Source organism: Prionailurus bengalensis, chromosome B4 (genome assembly GCF_016509475.1).
Source record: "Prionailurus bengalensis isolate Pbe53 chromosome B4, Fcat_Pben_1.1_paternal_pri, whole genome shotgun sequence".
Classification (NCBI taxonomy): domain Eukaryota; kingdom Metazoa; phylum Chordata; class Mammalia; order Carnivora; family Felidae; genus Prionailurus; species Prionailurus bengalensis.
In genome coordinates, this window is record NC_057358.1 from 116,949,980 (window position 1) to 116,971,000 (window position 21,021).

The 21,021-nt window shown below is 42.2% G+C and overlaps 1 protein-coding gene across 4 annotated transcripts in view; it reads right to left on the bottom strand.

The window, feature by feature from the left end:
* Positions 1-18,949, bottom strand: part of NTN4 (netrin 4) — a 124,141-nt gene extending 105,192 nt beyond the window's left edge. For all 4 annotated transcript variants that reach the window (XM_043562177.1, XM_043562176.1, XM_043562175.1 and 1 more), the window contains exons 1-2: positions 18,323-18,949; positions 14,966-15,495 (exon numbers count right to left, since the gene is read on the bottom strand). In XM_043562177.1, coding sequence (XP_043418112.1) covers positions 14,966-15,495; positions 18,323-18,377 — 585 coding nt within the window. In that variant the 5' untranslated portion in view covers positions 18,378-18,949. The remainder of the gene's footprint in view (positions 1-14,965; positions 15,496-18,322) is intronic.
* Positions 18,950-21,021: the final 2,072 nt, after the last annotated feature.

The following is a 21,021-nucleotide window of genomic DNA, read 5'->3' on the forward strand; positions in this document are numbered from 1 at the left end:
TGCCCATCCAGGGATCCCTGCTATCGGAGTAGTTAGGATGTAAAGGATTTTCTTAGTCATTTACTCACTCTATGGCATAATCTATGTGTTCAGAGGTGGATGAAACCCTAAGAGTAATGAAACAAGCCTTCAAATCTGTACATGAACCTTCCCTGTAACATCTCTCACTGGGGATCACTCAGCCTTTGCTGAAACATTTCATGGGATGAGAAACTCAAGGTAACTCTCTTTGCCTCCTGGATATATCCAGTTTTTAAGAAAGTCTTTCCTTGGCCATATTCTTGCCTTCTGAAAGCATCAAAGTCCATTTAATCCCTCTTCAAACATCTGAAGAATGCTAGCAATTCCTGAACATCCATAAATCCTCTCTCATAAGCAAAATATCCTAAGTTCATTGTTCATTATATAATGAGATTTCTAATTGCTCTTACCAGTTCTGCTCAGCTTTCTCTAAATAGGAGTATCTTGACCTCAACATAATATTCTAGGTATGCTTTGATGAGAAAACACAATAGAAGGACTATTCTCTCCTTTGTTTGAAACTTATTCTATTAATGTAGCCTAAGATTGCATTAGCTTTTATGGCAGTCAATGATATATTGTTGACTCACATTGAGATTACAGTCAACTGAAACCCTGAGGTCTTTTTCACATGAACACTGATAAGTCACACCTCTCTGGTGGCAGCAGAGTTGATTTTTTGAAAAGAGGAATTTATATTTATCACTATTAAGTTTAGTCTCATAAGTTTTGCCCAAGAATGTTTCACACTGCTCCTTGAGTTGTTTTTCGTAAACAGTTCTGATTAGGCCATCCCTACCCAGAAGAGCTGTTGATTGGTATCCACTACTCACATGATCGAGTCTAAAATATTGACATACTAGACCATGTAAATCTGACCTGACCCTCCAGGGCCAGCCTCCTCTTTCCCCCATGCCTCACTTTCCCCATTCCCCACCCTACCACATACTCTAACCATTCTGAGGATTGGCTTTCCTTATACATGTGCACTTTTCCATGGAACTCCTTTCTCTGCCTTTCAATTATTATTCATCTTTTAAAAGAGAGCTATTCAGAAGTCCCAATTAGACTGTAAACTCTTTCAATGTGGGAATATACTAACTACAATGAAATTCAAGCAACTAGAAAGAGACATAGCTTCCAAATTTTATTTTTTTAAGCATTTTTGTATTGTCAAAGAAAATATTTAAACTTTCTTCAAAGCTAGTTTCTCATCCCAACTCTAGAAATGCAAGTGAGTTGGATTTGACCTACTTGAAATAGCAATTCTTTTTTTTTTTTTTTTTAATTTTTTTTTTTAATTTTTTTTTTTTTCAACGTTTATTTATTTTTGGGACAGAGAGAGACAGAGCATGAACGGGGGAGGGGCAGAGAGAGAGGGAGACACAGAATCGGAAACAGGCTCCAGGCTCTGAGCCATCAGCCCAGAGCCCGACGCGGGGCTCGAACTCCCAGACTGCGAGATCGTGACCTGGCTGAAGTCGGACGCCCAACCGACTGCGCCACCCAGGCGCCCCTGAAATAGCAATTCTTAGGGAGAGGAAGTAACAAGCTTTTCAGTTTCCCAAGAGAACCAAATACCTACACAGTTTGTCCAGAGGCAGTGCCGTGAGGTGATTGTTTTCTAGAATCACGAAACAACCATCCTTGTACCCATTATAGCATTGTGAGAAGAAGCCCATTTGGAAACACAGCAGAAGCATAATTAGGAGGCCCTCTATGCAATCATTTCCAATGATACTGATGAAAAATTAAACAAAATCTCCAAGTTAACCTTAGGATGCACCTTTCACTGTTTTCCAAGAGGTGGTGGCAGATTTGTACCTTTCCATTTGTGCCAGGCCTTCACAGAGTAGGAACACAGCCTCTGGTTTGAGTTTGGAAAGACATGGTACCTGTGACATCATCCTTACTGAGAAATTGTAACAATCAACTGCCTTAGGATCTGTCATCCTGAATAGCAACTTTGGAGACACGTAACAAGTCATCTCTCATACTGTTTAGTGTGTCTGCACACCAGATACTTTGCACACAAATGTTTTAAGCCACAGAAAGCAATAAATAGTTATCACTGATAATAATAACAATACTAATGCCTCAGAGTCTGTTTACTTGAAAAATAGCGATTTAATATGTCAGGCAGCATGTTAGATGCTAAATAGTTGGTCTCAAAGTATGATCTGAGCTGACTTAAGGGGTTCACAAAACAATGTGATAAATGCTGTCATAGAGGTAAACATGTGCTATGGGTGCACCTGCGTGACACACACGTGTAGTGCACTTAACCCAGAACTTTAGGAAGAGGTGAAGTTTAAGCAGCTCTTAAGGATGGATCAAACCATCCATCCAAAAAATATTTGGCTGACAGTTTGGTTAAATGAATGAGAGGTAGGACTGGGGGAGGGGAACAGAAGAGAAGAACATCAGGACAAGGAAGCATGTGTGCAAGGGTCAGAGGGTAGGAGAGAGCCTGGCACCTTGGAGTAATATAAGTAGTTCAGTAGGTACAGTTGGAAGCTAGGGCAGAAGAGGCAGTGATGAGAGATAAGGCCGGGGCATTTGGAAAGAGCCTAGCATGCCACATTAAAGAATGTGGACTATGGTATGGGGGAACTGGATAGTCACAAAAGACTCCTTAAGCAGGGAAGTGACATTTTGGATTTCAAAAAGCCCCTGTAGAGTGTGGCATAGAGAACAGATTGGAGAGCAAGCAAGACAGAACAGCAAGAACAATTGGAGGAATATTGCAATAATGTACATGATGAGAAATCATGGCAGTTTGCACCAGGATGGTTGTGTATAGATGAAGAGAAGCATGCATACTCAAGACAGACTACAGGAGCAGAACTGGACCTGGCAAATGACTGCTACTGGCTGAGGGAGAGAAAGGAATCGAGAATGAATTTCAGCTTTTGCCTTGATGGGCCTTTGTGGGTTAACCTGTGATGCCATACACACATTTTAATTTTCTCAGTGAGGTAGGAGGCAAGCTCTTTACCTGAGAGCCAGCGGGGGTTGGGGGTGGTGGTAATGTGGGTGAGGAGTGGTCTCAGAGACAGGAGACAAGCTCTGCAAGATTCACTACAGGAATGAAAGAGGGCTGAAGAAAAGAGGATTTCGAGATAAATTTGAGGGCCAAATTAGACTAGAAAACAAATTTGTAGAGGCATCTCTCAGTATAATTATGTTTTTATTTTTCCCAGTAGAGTTCAACTGTCTAGCTGAAGGACAAGAAAGTGAACAGTAGAATTGGAATGTGATGGGGGAGCACAAGGGGGCAATGGAGTTGGGAGAAGTGATAGAAGATTCCAGAGAGAAAATCATGGGGGCAGGCTAGGTGTCATGCTCATTTTCACAAATTCATATTTGGAGCCAGAGAAGACATAAAAGAAGTGGTCTAATGTGACAAAACAAGGTGCTTTGAGGAAAGAAATGAACATTTTGAAAGAAAAATGGCCATAAGTAACAAATCAGAATTGATAGCACACATGGGAAGAAAAGAAGTTGGGGAGTGGGAGTTGACGGTCACCTTGCAATTTTGTTTTTGTTTTTGTTTTTGCAAACTATACCTCTTCACTACCCTGTGTCCCAAGGAACCCCAGTGGGCTTACATTCTCCTGAACTTTGAGAATCATCAGAGAGGAAGCCACTGTTACAAAGGGGTGAGTGTTGCTCCCCTTTGTGTGTGCCAGGATGGGAAAAAACAAAGATGACGATTCTTGGGGAGTGAGGTGCCTGGGTTCTTCTGATAGATCACTGGTGTTAAGTGTCCTCCACTGACCTTTGCTTTCATATGGAGATAGGGACAGAGGTCATTTGTTGGGACATAGGATATGAGAGAAAGATAGCATTGACTGACAAGAGGAATTGATGTGAAACCTCAAAGATTTCAGAAGGATCAGATTGGCTAGAATAAAAGGAAACAATAATTCTTAATGGAGATTAAACAATATAAAAGAGTGACTACATTTTCTCCAATCTAATTTTAAATCTAGAAGCCCTGTTCAGTGGCAGCCAAAAGATACAGTGTTAGCACAAATGAACATGATGTCATGTAGAAAGGATGTGAATATTTCTCACAATTATTTTATTGTTTTAGAAACTGTAATTATGAAGTGTAAAGTAACATCAGCAAACATAGCTGATGCCTAGAAAGGCATCATTTGCAGGAAGGTTAGGGAGAGAAGAGAAATATGATATAGAAAGAGGGTTGGTGTTTTGTTTTGTTTGTTCCTTAACAAGCCAAACCAGCCAAGCCAAAAGAGCTTGTTCCTTAGAGATAAAGAAAGATATATGCAAAATGCCTGGTCCAGAAACTGGCACATTCTACTATAATCTCTAAATGTTGTCTTTCTCTTTTCCTTCTTAACAAAAAATTAAACATTAATTAAAACATTAATGACACATCTTAAAAACTGTGACAATGTAAACATATGTACTTAAATGGGAATAACTGTATAGCTCCCATGCCTTGGGTAGATGACCTCCATCACATTGTGCAAACCAAATCTCACAACACCCTAAGTAGAAAAAAAAATGTGTACAGTGCTAAATTTTAATTTCATTTCCAAAACTGTGATGGCCCAGGGGCATTCAAAAAATATTTTTTTATAATCATTCCAAAAAGTCACTCTGGTAGCTGCAATTTTTTTTTTAAATTTTTTTTGTCAACGTTTATTTATTTTTGGGACAGAGAGAGACAGAGCATGAATGGGGGAGGGGCAGAGAGAGAGAGAGACACACACAGAATCGGAAACAGGCTCCAGGCTCTGAGCCATCAGCCCAGAGCCCGACGCGGGGCTCGAACTCACGGACCGCGAGATCATGACCTGGCTGAAGTCGGACGCTTAACCGACTGCGCCACCCAGGCGCCCCTGGTAGCTGCAATTTTGAGTCAGAAAAGGGTGAAGAGTTGGATAAGCCAAGATGCAATGGAATATGAGGCCCTTAAAATCTGAAGGTTGCTAAGATCAACATTTCTCTTTTAGCATGGTACTTTCAAAGGTATCTTTCTCCGTTAGTATTCTTCTCTCTCCCTTTTCCATCATTACTCATTATCCAGCCAGCACTTTCCCTTTTCCCTATGCATTTTGGTCTTTTGATAACCCAGAGTTGCAGCTCATATGCCTTCCCTCACACTAGTCATTTTAGAATTTGCACCCACCGTTCTGATTGTGGAAAGTCAATGTTATTCGACGCATGCTGTTTCTTAATTAAACAACCATTGGACCCCTAGACTGGCAAGACTGGTTTTCATATAAACCTCGGGTTTGGCAACAGTGGTTTGTTTTTTGGTAATGGCAGCATCAGTTGGACTGAGTTTGATCCTCCCCTGTACAGTTCTTGGATTTTCCTCTTTTCCAACCACACCCACTTCCCCTGACAATCTCATCCAGTTTCATGGTTTTAAATATCATCTCTATATTGATGAGTCCCAAGTTTATACATTTAGTCCAGACCTCTGAACTCTAAACTCACAGATCCAGCTGCCTACTGAGTATCTTCTCTACTTGGATGTCTCATACGTAATGCGTACAGAAATGAGCTCCAGGCACTCCTCTCCAAATCTGCTCCCCAAGAGTCTTCTCCACCTCAGTAAATGGCCATTCTATTCTTCTAGGTGATCAGGCTAAAAACATCCTTAATTCTCTCTTTTTCCCACACACTACATCCAATTTCTCAGCAAATGCTGTTGGCTGTAGCCATAAAATCAATTCAGAACTCAACTACCTTTCATCATTCCCATTGCTCTCCTCTGTCCATGCACTGTCAGATCCAGCCTGAATTATTTTTAATCTTTATTTATCTTTGAGAGAGAGAGACAGAGTGTGAGCAGGGGAGAAGCAGAGAGAGAGGGAGACACAGAATCCGAAGCAGGCTCCAGGCTCTAAGCTGTCAGCACAGAGCCCGACGTGGGCCCGAACCCACAAACCATGAAATGACCTGAGCCGAAGTCGGACACTCAACCGACTGAGCCACCCAGGTGCCCCAGCCTGAATTATGACAACAGCATTCTAGGCAGTCTCCTTGCATCCCTCTTTGGTCTTTCTTAATACATAAGCAAAGCAAAACAAAACATCAGCAATAAGAACAACAACAAAAAAACCCCACACAAACAAAAACCCCCACAAATTCACATAAGCCAAAGTGATCCTATTAAAAATAAATTGATCATTTTTTCCCTCTGCTTAAAACCTCCAACGGCTTCCAATATCATTCAAAGTAAAAACCAATGACTTTATAATAATGACTTAAAATATAGTCCAAACTGGGATTACTTAGAGAATGAAAGGGGATACCAAACATAATTAACAGGCTTTAACTGATCTAGGTGTAAATTTGGGCCATCCTGACACCTACTTCAAGGCCCCACATTCTAATTATCTCTCTGACCTCTGACCTCTGATACTATACTGCACCTCCATCCCTCTGCTTCAGTGCCAGCCTCCTCACTGTCCTGATGGCATTGGGCACACTTCTTTGGGGCCTTTGCTCTTTCCCTGGATATGTCCACTGCTCACTTCTGCTTTCCTTCAGGTCCTTATTCAAAAGTCTCAGTGAGGCTCTCCCCGGGAGTTCTTTCTAAACATTAAAAACCTCCTCCCCACTTTCTAGCCCCTTCCCCTGGTTTATTTTTTTTTGCCTTTAAATGATCACTGTCTAACATTCTATATACTTTACCTTGTTTAGCACCTTACATTTGTAATGTAAGCTCAATGACAGGAAATTTTGACTTTTTGCTCTGTATTCCCAACTCCTAAAATAGTGCCTGGCACATAGGAGACACTTTATAAATACTCATAGAAAGAATGAATGAATCATGACTACTTTGAAAAGATCAGCACTTAGTAGATATGTAGCATCCAACATAGTTAATAAATGGTATTATTATTTTATATATATTTATTTTCATATGATTCAATTCAATAAATGTGTTTTGGACAGTTAGGCCTTGCAGAGACATGTGCCAGGTACAGAGGTTGGGGGGCTGGGAGCCACAGGGCATATACAGTGATAGATGGGACAAAGTTCCTCAAGAAGTGAACACTAGAGGAGTAGAAGAGATAGGGGACATGATATGATAGTTACATATGAGTGACACAGAGTGCATGGGTGGGTGGGGAAGCGGAAGGAGAGGATACATTTATTACTGAGTTTTCAGATACTTCTAATTACTGATCAGAAGCAATAACTTCTTTATTCTCTGTCATGATGCACGTTCCTCATCTTCCAGAAGCCCCAGTCCCTAATACAACCATTCTGGTTTCTAGGGTTCTCCATTCCTTGGTCAGAAGCACCTCTTGTGTGCCCAGATATACCTGACCTCCAGGTGCCTGTTCCTCTGCTCTTCATTGTCTGGCCTTAACTTTTCGGTGTGAATCTTTCATTACTAACTCAGCATTTTATATTCTGATTTCTCAAAATTTCCAGAATATTCTAATGAAACATTGGCAAAGCTAAACCATCTAATTGAACAAATGCAAAGCAAACAGATACTAACAGATTTTCTTAATAGCTAGAAAGGAGGTATTTTTGGAGGAAAAGTCTACTCTTTGAAATCAATAAGTGAAAGTTTATTGATTTGATCTCTGGGTTTGTTTTAATTTTTATGTAGCTCCTTTAAATAATTCTAATTAACAACTACTCTCTGGATTTTCTTTAAACTAAAGGCATTATTTTTTTGAAGAGTGCTGTTAATCTCTAGCCCCACCCCTACAGGAAGGGAGTACCCCTAGGGTATGGATAATCGAAGCACTCTAGACAAATATATACAACATTTTATTTTCAAAGAAGTTCAACAAAATTATAGCTAAGAATATACTTCAGAGCGAAACATTAATACATTGGATGACTAACTTTAGTTAGAAAAATTACTTAAAGCAGTTACTAGCTAGGTAAAAACAAACCACCCAAAACCAACCAATCAAATAAAAAGTATATTAAATGGTACTGAAAAAAACTATGGTACTCATTCCCATATAGCTTATTTTATTTTATTTATTTATTTTTTAGAGTTTATTTACTTTAAGAGAGGCAGAGAGTGAGCATGAGTGGGAAGGGGCAGAGAAAGAGACAGGGAGAGAGAGAGAATCCCAAGCAGGCTCCATACTCATAGCTTGAACTCACTAACCATGAGATCATGACCTGAGCCAAAACCAAGAGTCTGATGCTTAACCAACTGAGCCACCCAGGCTTAAACACCTTTTTACACCAAAATAAATAAATAAATAAATAAATAAATAAATAAATAAATAAATATAATAAATTTTTAAAAATGATCTTAGGTAACCTTAAGTGCAGACAGTCTGCTTGTTATATGTAATTTTTCTATCTAATGTAAAAAAATAATTGTTATGCAAAGTTCATGGTACCATATTACAAATTATCAATCACACTGTAAGTTGTATATCATACCTAATAATTACTAGAGCAATTTAGTTTTAGTTTACTTAAAAAATTTTTTTTAGTTATAATAAAACCTAATCATCTAAATAATTTTGAGGTAAGCTAATAATCCCAGCTCTGGCATGGGCTGGTTCACTTCTTATTTGAGTCTGACCACGTTACGCTAACTCACTAAGTCTCAATTTCTTTGTCTGCAAAATGGGGTTAATACTAGTACCCAACTAACAGGGTTCTTGTGAGATTAAGGGATATGGTGCATTCTGCAGAATGCCTGGCACACGGAAAGGCATCAGTAGACATTCGCTGCGACCATGACTCATGACCATTGCTGCTGCAAAACTGTCACATGCAGATTTCAGTGACTGAAGAAAATAAGTAGCTAACCAAAGAGTAGTGATTAGCAAACATTACAACTCATGTATTACTTTCTCTTTTCAGCTAAAAATCTAAATATTGCTTAGCATATTATAAATGTAAATATCTGTAAAAACCTGATTAAGCAATTTGCCATCTTCTGCACCCTTGTGCCATACTGACTTTACCATAAGGTATTGAAGTAGAATCTTTTCAATGGCCAAAGAGACATCCTTCAAAGAGATAAATGAATACTCAGATTTTGAAAGGTATATTATTTGCACAACGTATCTGGGAATTAATCATGCACTATCTCATACTATTTAGTAAATCAGTCCATTAATGATCATGTTTGATCTCTTACCCAGTGGATTGTAAGGACTGTGAAGGAAATGAATGTATATCATTTTTGTATCCTTCACACTACGTAACTCAGGACATAGTAATTTCCAACTAGTATAGTGGAAACAGCACAGGGCTAAAAGTCAGGAAACACAGATTTCAGCTGAGTAATTACAGACAAGTCATGTAACTCTCTGTAGGCTTCAGATTACTCATCAGTCATGTGTTTTTCCATTGATGACATTTAGGTTCCTTTCCAAATGCTCTCATTCTAAGAAACACTAGCAAGAGGGATTTTTGCCAATGTTTGTCATTTTAATACACAACTTCATTTGTCCATATCTACAGATTGAAAGAAATGGGACCTTTAATTACAGATTTTGTTCACTCAGGAAAACTTGCCAGGAGCTCAGAGTTCTTGTCATTGACTATTCCATCAAACACGAATCCTTCAGCCTGTTTCAAAAAGAGCAGGCCTTCCAGCTTAGCACTCCCCATCCTCTACCCTGTTTTATCTTCTCCTTGGTACTTATCACACTCTGACATACTGTGTATTTTACTTAAGTATTTGTTCTCCATCCTCCCTCCATCCCCCTCCCCCAACACCTAAGCTTCATGGGGACCAGGACTTTTATCTCTTTGGTCCACCACCATACCCCAGCACTTGGAATGGCATCAGACATATAATAGCCCCCAAATTGTTTGATGAACAAATGGGTGAAAAAATATTATTGAAGGTCCTTCATTAATTGCCTTTCTCCAACCACAACTTAATCTCATATTTTTATCAATTGAACTTTTCCATGTTAACCAGGGTTTCTGAATCTTATCCCCTACTCAAGGCTTATATTCATTCCTCCCTTAAATTCCTGCCATTTAAGGATATTCTCCTACTCATATCACTCATTTGTTCCTGCTCATTTATGCAGTCACAGATTTATTGAATGCCTACTATGATCCAAGCAATGTGCTAAATGCTGGGGATACAGAGGCAAGTAAGATTGACACAATCCTTCCATAGTGCTTCACCAGTCTTCTTCTGCTCTGTGCCACTGCCTCCCTTTGAATGTTTTATATTCATAATGCCCTGGAGGAAAAAAAAAAAATCTGTGTGGCTTGGTTGGTTGCTATCCAATTTTGAATAGAGCTCTTCTAACAGTGAGTTAAAAGAGTAGAGGGCAGCAATGCTCACTTCTAAGGAGATAATAACTCCATCACTTTAGAGGTACTTTGGGGTCACTTGGAATTTCCTAAACAGTGATAACTGAAATTCCAGTTCCAAGAGGCCTCATTGTTTGGAACCTAAAATGACTTGCTACATCTCCTCACTTCCCTCCATTTTCTGTACCCAGAGGGGATCCGAGGCTGCTGCTTTGAGTCCCAAAAAAGCCTAATTAACTTCTCATCTTTAGCTTCAATGTTATTATTACCTGCTGCTACAACTAAATAGGAGATTAAACCCCCAATAGACATAGAGCCTTGATGTCAAACCATGCCAAGCATCAGGCCTCTCTGTGCCTTTTTAAAAATTATCAAGGCATACTTGAAAATTGAGAATTGTGTGTATTTAAGAAGTATGATTTTATGATTTGATATACACATACATTGTGAAATAATCACCATGTTCAAGCTAATTAACATACCCATCATCTCAGTTACCACTTTTTTGCATGTGTATGGTGAGAACACTTAAGATACACCCTCTTAGCGAATTACAAGCACACAACTAAGTATTGTTAACTATAGTCATGTTGCTGTACAGTATATCTCCAGAATTTATTCATCTTGCATAACTGAAACTTTGTACCCCTTGAACAACATCTCCCCCATCTGTGCCTTTTACCGGGATTTTGGGAGCACTTAATACCTCCAAACCAGCATTTTCCAACTTGTGCTCTGTGGATCTCTGGGGTTCCAAAAGCTAGTAATTGGAGTTCTGCAGAAAGAGGGTTCCATGGACAGATAAGTTTGGGAATGTCACATCCTACATTTCCCACTTGAGGATACAGACCACTAATGAGAACATTTATGTATTTATAGATGTTAATTTTGTTAAACCCAGTGTTTCCCAACCTAGTTTACTCATGGAACCTTTTTATTCCCAAAACACTGCTGACATCTCAGAGGACATTCCTGCTCAAGAGAAAGCTGTTTGGCAATGCCTTTTTAACCTTCATGTCACATCCAAATGAATAACAAATGGTTGTGAGAGAGTGCGAGAGAAGAGAGATATGCATACATCTCTCTGCAAGCAGTTCTTGGGGGTCAATAATGAAGAGAAAACATAGTTTTGTGGAACAAACACTAGACTTACAGTCAGAAGACTCATGATTTAGTCCTGCCTCTGCCATATAACTAACTATGCACTGTTGTTGGGTAAATCACCTCCGAGCCTTAATCTCTTCTCCTGAAAAGGACACACATTTTCAGATAACCAGTCATTTTAACTGCTGACCAACTTAGGAAGTTGCTGTGTAGCAGATTTAACTTTGATTTAACTTGAATTAAAGAGTATTCTTCTGGGTGGCTTTTGGGGCCTATATTTTTAAAAGCCCTCTTTCAGATGACTGGTGCCTTCAACTCCAAAGATGGAGGTATCTGATTTCTTAAACATGAAGCTACAGGTCTAAGGCCCTAAAAGCCCAAGGAAGCATTTTGGAATGAGTAATAGAAAAAAATGAAGTCTGGGATATATTTATGTTAGTTTGAGTAGTAGGAAAATACCTAGAGAAGTCCTCAGAAGTCTTATATTGATTGGAGGAAGATCCAGGTCTATAATAATATTATAAATAAGCAATAAATGAAATTTAAGACTACTTATTTGACCCCACGTTAATTGGCTTATTTTTCTGATCAGCCAGTTTCCAAAGATAGAGATTGGGGATGTAGAGTTGTACTGCAAAATTTGTAGCTCAGTACTAACTTATATTCCAAAGCAACACAGGAGAAGCAGGCAGTAATCAGTCCCAGGCAAGCATCCTCTGATCCTTGTCTTTGAAGAAGACTCTCTTCTACTCTCTAACTCAGGAGGCAAAGATTCATTCCCAAACCTGTGCTCTGAAAGGAAGAAATTCTATGATGGTTTAGAGTATATATGCAAAAACACTCTAGAGGGAACCAGATGGTCCTTGATTTTTTTTCTTGCCATTGAATTATAAGTCTGCTGAAATAACAGCTACAATGAAAAACAACTTTAAGAAGTTTTTTAATGTTTATTTATTTATTTTGAGAGAGAGGAAGAGAGAGCATGCCAAGGAGGGACAGAGAAAGAGGGAGAGAGAGAGAATCTCAAGCAGGATCTGAGCTGTCAGCACAGAGCCCCATGTGTGGCTTGATCCCATGAACCGTGAGATCATGACTTCAGCTGAAATAAGGTTGGACACTTAACCAAATGAGCCATGCAAGTGCCCCGACCCCCCAATTTTTAACTGGATATAAAGGTGACTAAAACTGGAGATCAAAGGTAAAATATCTAATGTAAATTTTAGTCTCTCTCTGCTTGAAATTTGATGTAATAACCATTGATGACAATAAGTAGTTTGGCTTTAAAGAAGATTTTGCTTCCACTGTAAGTTAAATAAATGTTACTTTAGTCATCGCTAAGTAATTGCTGGGCCATTATAATACGGTTAATGTGATATTTGCTAAGCAAGCATGCCTGCCATCTGGTTACTGAAACTGTATTTTTGCTACTTCCTAGGTACACATGGCCCAGTAGCACTGAGATGTAGGGAACCGATATGAGCATGTGGATCACTTCCAAAGCCATTCATTTGTTTGCAACACAAAGTGTTCTCCACATAAGAAAACAATGAGTCTAACTTATCTGTTTCTTTCCTGTCTGGTATCTTTAAAAATGTCCATCATGACAGGGTGCACACGAGTTTACAATATGAAGCCAGCTTTAGAGACCAAGAAAAAGAATGAAACACAGTCTGTAGGCTATTTGTGCCACATCCCACTTGGTTCCCCTGCCAGCAGCACAGGGCCTGGTCTGCAGGGAGCACACAGAAGAAGGAGGTGGATAATAAGGCAAAAGTCCATAGGTGTCTATGGTAGTAGGAAGAAGAAATTCTCAAACCTGCTTTTTCATTAGGCCCCTCACAAGCAACCCTTTCCCCAAACCAAAGGCAGGATTACTGGCACTGACTACAGTGCCTGGCACATAGTAGGGGCTCAAAAAATGTTCACTAAGTGCAATCATCTGGGAAGTCTGTGAATAGTAATAGAAAGGACTGCTAGAAGGCATCTTATCTTAGTATTTGTAGCCATTAGTACTACAGGCATGGGACATATGCCTCACACCCAGTCCAGGCTTCCTCAGCCTTGGTGCTAACATTTTGGGCTAAGAATTCTTTGTCAGGAGTGGGAGTGGGGTGCTATCTTGTGCACCATAGGAGGTGTAGCAGCATCCTTTTCCTTCACCCACTACATGCCAGCAAGTGTCCCTCCCTGCAGCAAAAATGTCTTCAGACATTGCCAAATGTCCCCTGGGAGGGGGCTTGGTGGGGGGGTGGTGGTGGCAAAATCACCCCTAGTTGAGAACCACTTATTTAGTCTGTGTGTTCATGATATGTACCAGAATTATAAAGATTATATTCTCTCTTCTCTTTTTTCTGAATCAATATTTTAAAAATTAAATTAAATTTTATTTTATTTTAATTTTAGTTTTTAAGTAAACTTTACACCCAATGTGAGGCTTGAACTCATGACCCTGAGTGAGTGCTACCTACTGAGCCAGCCAGACACCAGTCTGAATCAATATTTCTTTCTTTTTTTAAAAAAAAAAAGAAGCATCATGGGGTTTTTTTTTTAAGGTTTTTTTTTTTTTTAAATTAAGAGGGGGAGGGGTAGGGAGAGAGGGAGAGGGAGAATCCTAAGCAAGCTCGGCAGTGTCAGCACAGAGTGCAATGTGAGGCTAGAACCCAGGAACTGACAGACCATGCCCTGAACTGAAATCAAGAGTTAAGAGTCGATGCTCAACTGAATAAGCCATCCAGGTGCCCCTGAATCAATATTTCTTGATCTCATGAAGATATTTTATGCTCTTAATTTGTTTTCACTTAACTTAGTGTTCTCTAAATGTTTTCATAATGCTCTGGGGAACGGGGGAGGGAAACTTCCCAGGTATATCCATATATTCCTAGGTATATCTTATTAAAAAGACTTGTTTCCCCTTTAGGGAAGGGGAAATATGAAAAAAGGAGAAAACATTCTATACAGAAATTGAACTAGTAGCTAAGGAAGCTGTTTTGCAAAATGAGACTGAGACGGTTTTGAGTCCAAAAAGAACTTTTATATCTCAAAAGAAACTACCTTCATTTGTTTACTATACACTCTTGTAATCTTACCAATAAAACTCTTGTTATACAAAAGTATCGTGACAAACAGATTTTTTTTCTCCCTTGGCTTTATTTTTATTTACTTCCTATTTATGTTAACAGTTTCAGGAAGATACCGGCATGTGTGGACTCCAGGAACAGGCAGTCTCAGTAACCCTTGCCCCTTCGGAAGCACAGTAAGTAGACCCGCTAACTGAAGAAATTATTAGCCTTTCAAACCTCTAAGATCGAGTGGGGATGTTGTGTGTCTATGCTTTCTTCAAATTAAAAAAAATTAAAACCTTAGAATTCCACCTTAAACCCAGCCAGTGGCCAACCTGCTTGAAAATGACTACACGTCCATATCTAAGGGTGAGAAATAATTTATGACAAATAAAGCTCATGAAAAATTCTAATTTCATTCATGTTGCTACAAGTATACCTTCATGCTTTAAAAAAAATGTGGGCTGGTAACATTTTTCTACCTTACTTACAGTGTAGAGTTAAACGTGTGCTCTTACCTCTCCTCCAGTGCACGGAAAGGGATTGGAGTATCTCGAAGTGCAAATCGCTCCCTTCTTGACAACATCATCTTCCAAGCCAAATGTAGCCGAGCAGTTCGTTGCAAAGTACTTGTAAGGCTTCCACGTCTTCCCAAAGTCCTGGGAGCGGTCCAGCACCATGGCTGCTGGCCTGGGGGACTTGAACACCATAATGAGATGAGTGAAGTAGAATTCGGCTTCCAGGTCTAACTGGATTTTTTCTCTGTGCACATCCTCAGCGGACTGCCACCACGTGCGAGGGAACCTGAAGGATGAGTCTGCCATGGCAGCTGGCAGGTGAGCCACGTGAGGCTGGGCGGCATTGCATTTGTCACATTTGGGCTGCCGACAAGTCAGATCAGCGTTCTCACTGTAGGAGCAGTACAGCTCAGTGGCGTTCTGACCGCAGGTGGTGTCTGCCCAGAGTTTTCTCCCTAAAGCCAAATTTCCCATCCGAGGGTTGCAGGCTTTTTCACAGCGGGAACTCACTCCAGCTACTCCACTCAGTCCTAGGGAAGGGAAAGCATATGTTATTCAAGACAAACCCATCTGGAAAGCTCTTCTGTCACCCTAGTCTGTCTTCAACAGTCAAGTTACCCCCAAAGAGCTTAAGACTTTTGGTAAAGAGGAAATTCTACCAAATTTGGGCATGGATACGGTTCTAGATTGATACATACAAGCATGTGAGTGTGCATGTGTGTGTGCACACATTTCATGTTTGGTTATAAAATTCACATAAAAGGGAAAAATCATTTCAGATAAAGGGCGAAGGGAAGAGAAATGGAAACACTGGGGGGAAAAAAATGGGCCTCAACCTTTTAAGTACTTTGCTTTCTAAATGTTCTCTATATTCGAAATACACTTCTTTGTTTTGAAGCGATGACTTAAATAATACCAAAAAACAATAGTGTGTTTAAGATCACCCAATTTAGTCTTTCAAATATAATTTAAGTCCTTAGCATTATCTAACATGCTTATTAGAAGACATTAAGGAGGAAATATAGAATCCTGTTATATTTTTAAGCCAAAAATGTGAGGGAGCCAATTCCCTAGGAAAAGCAATAGGAGATACTTAATCCATATCCAACGGGATCTCACTTCGGGTAGCAAAGCTAGACATCACTGAAGCTCAGATGCATAATATCTATTTTTAATATTTAGTAAATATAACTAAGGGAAAAAAAAAACCTCTCTCAACTGCCAAATGGCAGAAAGGCCTATTTGACATGCTCTCTGCCTCTTGAGTGCTGCAACCTATGACAGGTTATATAGTCGTTGCCTGTTTGCTTAACAGGAGAATGTGTACAGTCTGGCCGCCACTAACAGCACCTTTAAACATTATCTGTGAACTAAAACACCTTCTTAAAGAAACATGTGCTTCCACCCAAACAAAGGTCCAACAGACTTTAATGTTTCAAAATTACTTAAAATGATAAACATTATCCACTTATTAACATCCTGACTACATATTTTAATCCTTTAATTTGGGTTTGTCATTTTAATTATGACTACCTTAAGCAAAATCATCTATTTTAAAAGTTAAAACAGAGAAGGAAAGAAGGAAAAGGACGTTAAACCCTAAATTCTGGCTAATTGAATGTTTCTGCTACTTAAGAGGGAGCACCTCCGAACTATTGTCACTGTACTGTTGGAGAAGCCAAATGACAACTTAGACTAAAACAGAGACATTTCACACGCTGACTGACAACCACCAGCCCCACATAACCTCTGCAACCAAAGGAAAGGGCTTCCTTAGGCATATGTTTTAAATGTCAAATTCAAATGTGCATTATGCCTAGACTCTGCTTGCCACTGTTCTGACTAGCTGGGCAACAGTTGCTTGTGGCCAGGATCACCCAAACACACAGTGTGCTATGACTCACCTGTAAAGCATTTCGGGGAAAATCATATACTGCCCGTACAAGTATTTTTGACTTGAAACACTTGCCTTGTGATATTTATTTACAACCTCTTGATTGCTTGCATGTTTTTGCCATAACATGGTTTGAAAAGGGAAAGGTTCAATAAAGTTCACTTTGTGGTCGGGGGAGCACGTGTTAAGTGCAGGAAGGGGTGCACGGGTACTCCTGTACTCCTAAGAATTCAAGTAAAACCTTAGACCTTTAATGGCTCCTCGGGGAAGTATTGAATACTTTTAAACGCCTCGGAACTAATAAGTTACAGAAAAGATTGGAGCCAGATATTGGGTGGACAAAAATACTTCGATATCCCTAAAGAAATGACTATTCAAGTATAGCAAGGATGCTCCTATGAGTCACACTGATTTGGGGTGAAGATTCTAAAACTTTTTTTTTTAACTGTGTGCCAGAGTCTCTGGGGGCAGAGGGGAAGAAGCCTTAGGGAAGGTACAAGTGCGCCGATGCTCTCTACCCACCAGTCGGTCCCTCCAGCCCACACTCCCCTTTCTAGAGCGAATGAGAAACGTTTGAGAGACTGGATGGTTGAAGAGTCCCTCACTTTCTTTCCTCCTCACACCCTGAGCTGCGCTAACCCCTAACTGGAAACCAGGTGACCCGTACGGGGGAGGGAGAGGAACGGAAGAGGCTCCCGAATTTAGAAACGGCGCGCTAGGAACCGGTGGCCAAGGGCAGCCCAGGAAAGCCGGGATGGGAGTAGGAGAGAGAGCCTCAGACGACGCCTCTGCAGGTCATCCAGTTACCGAGACTAGGAGCAGACCCGCCTCCGACCTCCCACGGAGCCTCAGCCAGGGTACCAATTCCCCAGGGGCGGCCAGCCAGCTCCGTTCAACCCAGGGCGGTCACCACCTATCTCCCCAGCCCGGCGTCTCAGTGCGTTCCAGCCACTGCCACTGTGAAAGGGCACACACCCCGCCCAGGTGTCCCTACCTGGTTCCCTAGTGCCCAGCGTGAGGCCAGGGACCTCAGGGTTAGCTCTCACCCAGAGGGCGGCCGCGGCCCACGCGCGCCCAGGGTCGCTGGGCCATCCCTCCCCATCATTCCTCAGGCCATGAAGTGCCGGGGGATGGCGAGCTTGGTCCTTTGTTCCCTCACAAAGTGGAAAGGCAGTTTTTTACAAGCCCAAACCGAGAAAGAAACCAAGGCCGTGGTATCTCCGGCAGGGCGTACCCAGGATATCGGGTTAGCCAAGGGCATGTGTATCGCAGTTGCAAAAAAATCAATAGTATTTTAAACTGTGGAGACCCAGGGAAAGGAGGCGGAACATGGCCACTCATTTCATCCTCGGGAGCCGAGCTTGGCGCTCCCAGCCCGCACTACCCTGCACCCCCGAGTCCCGAGGTGGGGAACAGAAAGAGCGAGGGAAGGAGGGTGGGGGCCCTGCAGCGTCACCACCCACCTGCGGCCACCGCGGAGCAGCCCCAGAGCAGCAGCAGCCGCGCGCAGCTCCCCATGGCCGGGAGGAGCCGGGAGGACAGGGGCCGGGCGGGTGCGGGAGGGAGCTGAGCCCTCTCGGCTGTGGGATGAAGCGCCAACAGTCCTCAGGAAGAACTGGGGCTCTTTATTTCTTCCCCCTCCTGGGGCGCCAGGCTCGGTCAGCGGGCGCCGGCGGCTGGGAGCCGCGGGCCGGGGCCGCGCCAGGCGGTAGGGTGACCCTCGCACACCGGCCTGGAGGGGCCCGGGCACCTCGGGGGCGACGGGAGCCCCCGGACCATAGCCGGCCTGGCCGCGCAGCCCCTGCGGAGCGGTCCCGCGGGCTCCTCCGCCGCTAGCCCGGGGCTCAGCACCCGCAGCAGCCGCTGAACTTTGCGAGACCTTTCACTTCCCGGCCGCCGCCGCCGCCGCCGCCGCTGCCGCCGCCGCTGCTGCTGCCTCCCGGCCGTCCTCCGCCGCTTTTACCACCTCCTCTTGCTGCTGCGCCTCGGTCCCGTCCTTCTCCATGGGCAGTTCCATGGGATGCATTTTTATTGCACCGACACCGCGGCGCTCCGGTGCCAGCCCTCCTCCCCTTGCACCTCCACCCCTTCCTCCTGCCCGCCCCCCGCGCTCGCTTGACAGCCGGGGCGGTGCAGCCTGCGCTGCCGGGTCGCCGCCGCCGCCGCCGCCGCCGCCGCCGCCGCCGCCTCCGCCGCCCGGGGAGGGGTCCCCTGGCCCAACGGCCGCCCCCGCAGCCTCCTACCAGCTCGTCCCGCCCGCCTTAGCCTCCACGCGCACGGGTCACCTCGGCCCCCAGCTTTCCTCGTGCCCCTCCCGGCGCTCTCCCTGTAGCTCCCTGCGTGACCCCCCTGGTGCCCTCCAGCACCCACAGGCCTCTTCTGGGAAGCAGTCTCCCACCTTCTCCCGGAACATTCCAGAGAGCAGTTGACTCCCTCTTGATCAGGTCAGGGCATGCCAAGGGGCTTAAAAAACCGCGAAACAGGCTAGCGCCTACTTCCCACATCCCCCAGCAGAACAAACCCTGCTCTCCACTCCCCATCTCCGCCACCCCTTCTCCTGGAGTCTCACGATCCAGGAAAGGAACCCCACCAGCCCTGCACCGGGCTATGGGCTTTGGAGAGCGCACTAACTGCTAAGTGGCCTTCGCTGCTTCTCTGCTGCCTTTGGGGGGCGGGGGAGGGCATCTCGACTAAACAATCAATGCTTGCTTTATCCGAGGTGTATCCATTTTGATGTAAAAATGTGCCCTCTAACTCAAACTCAAGGTGACACAAGAAAAGGGTCAGAGGATTAGCTAATGGGCAGTTTAAAACATCCTTGTCTAGAGGCAAGGGCAATTCAAAGAGAAAACTGGTCTTTCCAAGTACTCTCACTCCATATACGCTGTGTTGTGGTGTGTGTGAAACGACGTTGTGAATTGAGTTAAGGCAAGCAATTTAGCAGCAACCAGAAGCAGCTAAATGTGGATAGGATTGCTCAGGACTGCTGCTTATGGAAGGAGATTACATCGCACTGGAGTCTGGGACATTTGCAAGCACTATGAAAATACCATTCTATGCACACATCCAGGGCGCTAGGCAAACGTTGAGTAGAAAACCATGTTTTATTGCTGTGTTCATTTTGTGTCTTTGAATATTTTCCAGAAAATTAACTACGTTACAGAGACCATTCAGTTGTGTGTTACTGATGATGACAATTCAGTTTTGGGTCTCATGCACATATTTTTCAAGACTCACCTGGGGATATATAAGAAGTTTGTATCTCCCAGGAAGAAATGGGATGAGATCAGCTTCATCCACTTGGGAGGCATTAAAATTATTCTTCTGACCAATACTGGGGAGTGGCAAAAGGTATGGGGCAGCAATTTGTATAACGCTTTAGAAAATAAGCCTTTTGAGTTTTCAAATATTGGCAACGTTGGGACTTTCTTCACGTCTTATGGCTATGCTCCCATTGGAGTCACTGAAACACCTCTCTAAATTATTCTTTTTACCAAATAAATGATAGGAAATTATAACAGTCAAGGAATTGTGGCACCAATATTAACCTAATAGCCAAAGCAAATGAAAGAAAGAAAGAAAGAAAGAAAGAAAGAAAGAAAGAAAGAAAGAAGAGAGAAGCACATTTATCATTAACCTGAGTCTGCTGTATTGAGGCAGAACTTCTCATTACAAATTTCAGAAACATTTACTATACGCACCAATCCTGCCTTGAAAATATACTTCCTTGATTGCTCTATAACTGATTCTTGTTCCCTTTAACAAGACAATGGCAAAGCAGTCTTTCATATTTAGTCCATACAAAACATTATTGTTTTTCTTATATTCATTATACTTAACTGAGGGCACCTGCTAGATATAACAAATTTTCATTAAATATTTTTTATTGAGTTATGTTAAAATTATTGCTATATACTAAGAACAGGGCTAAGAAGAAAACTAATGAAACCAGAATGATTCCTCATATTCTAAAGGAACCTGTACCCTTTATACCAATACCTTCCATACAAAGCAGCTCAGGAGAGAAAAGTAATTAGCATTCTAATCAATTTCATTTGGTTATACAGTCTAGCTATAAATTTTATTTCCATTTTGAAGAAGCTGTCCAGGGGAAGTTTAACTACATAAGAAAAATTGGGGTGCCTGGTGGCTTAGTCCATTA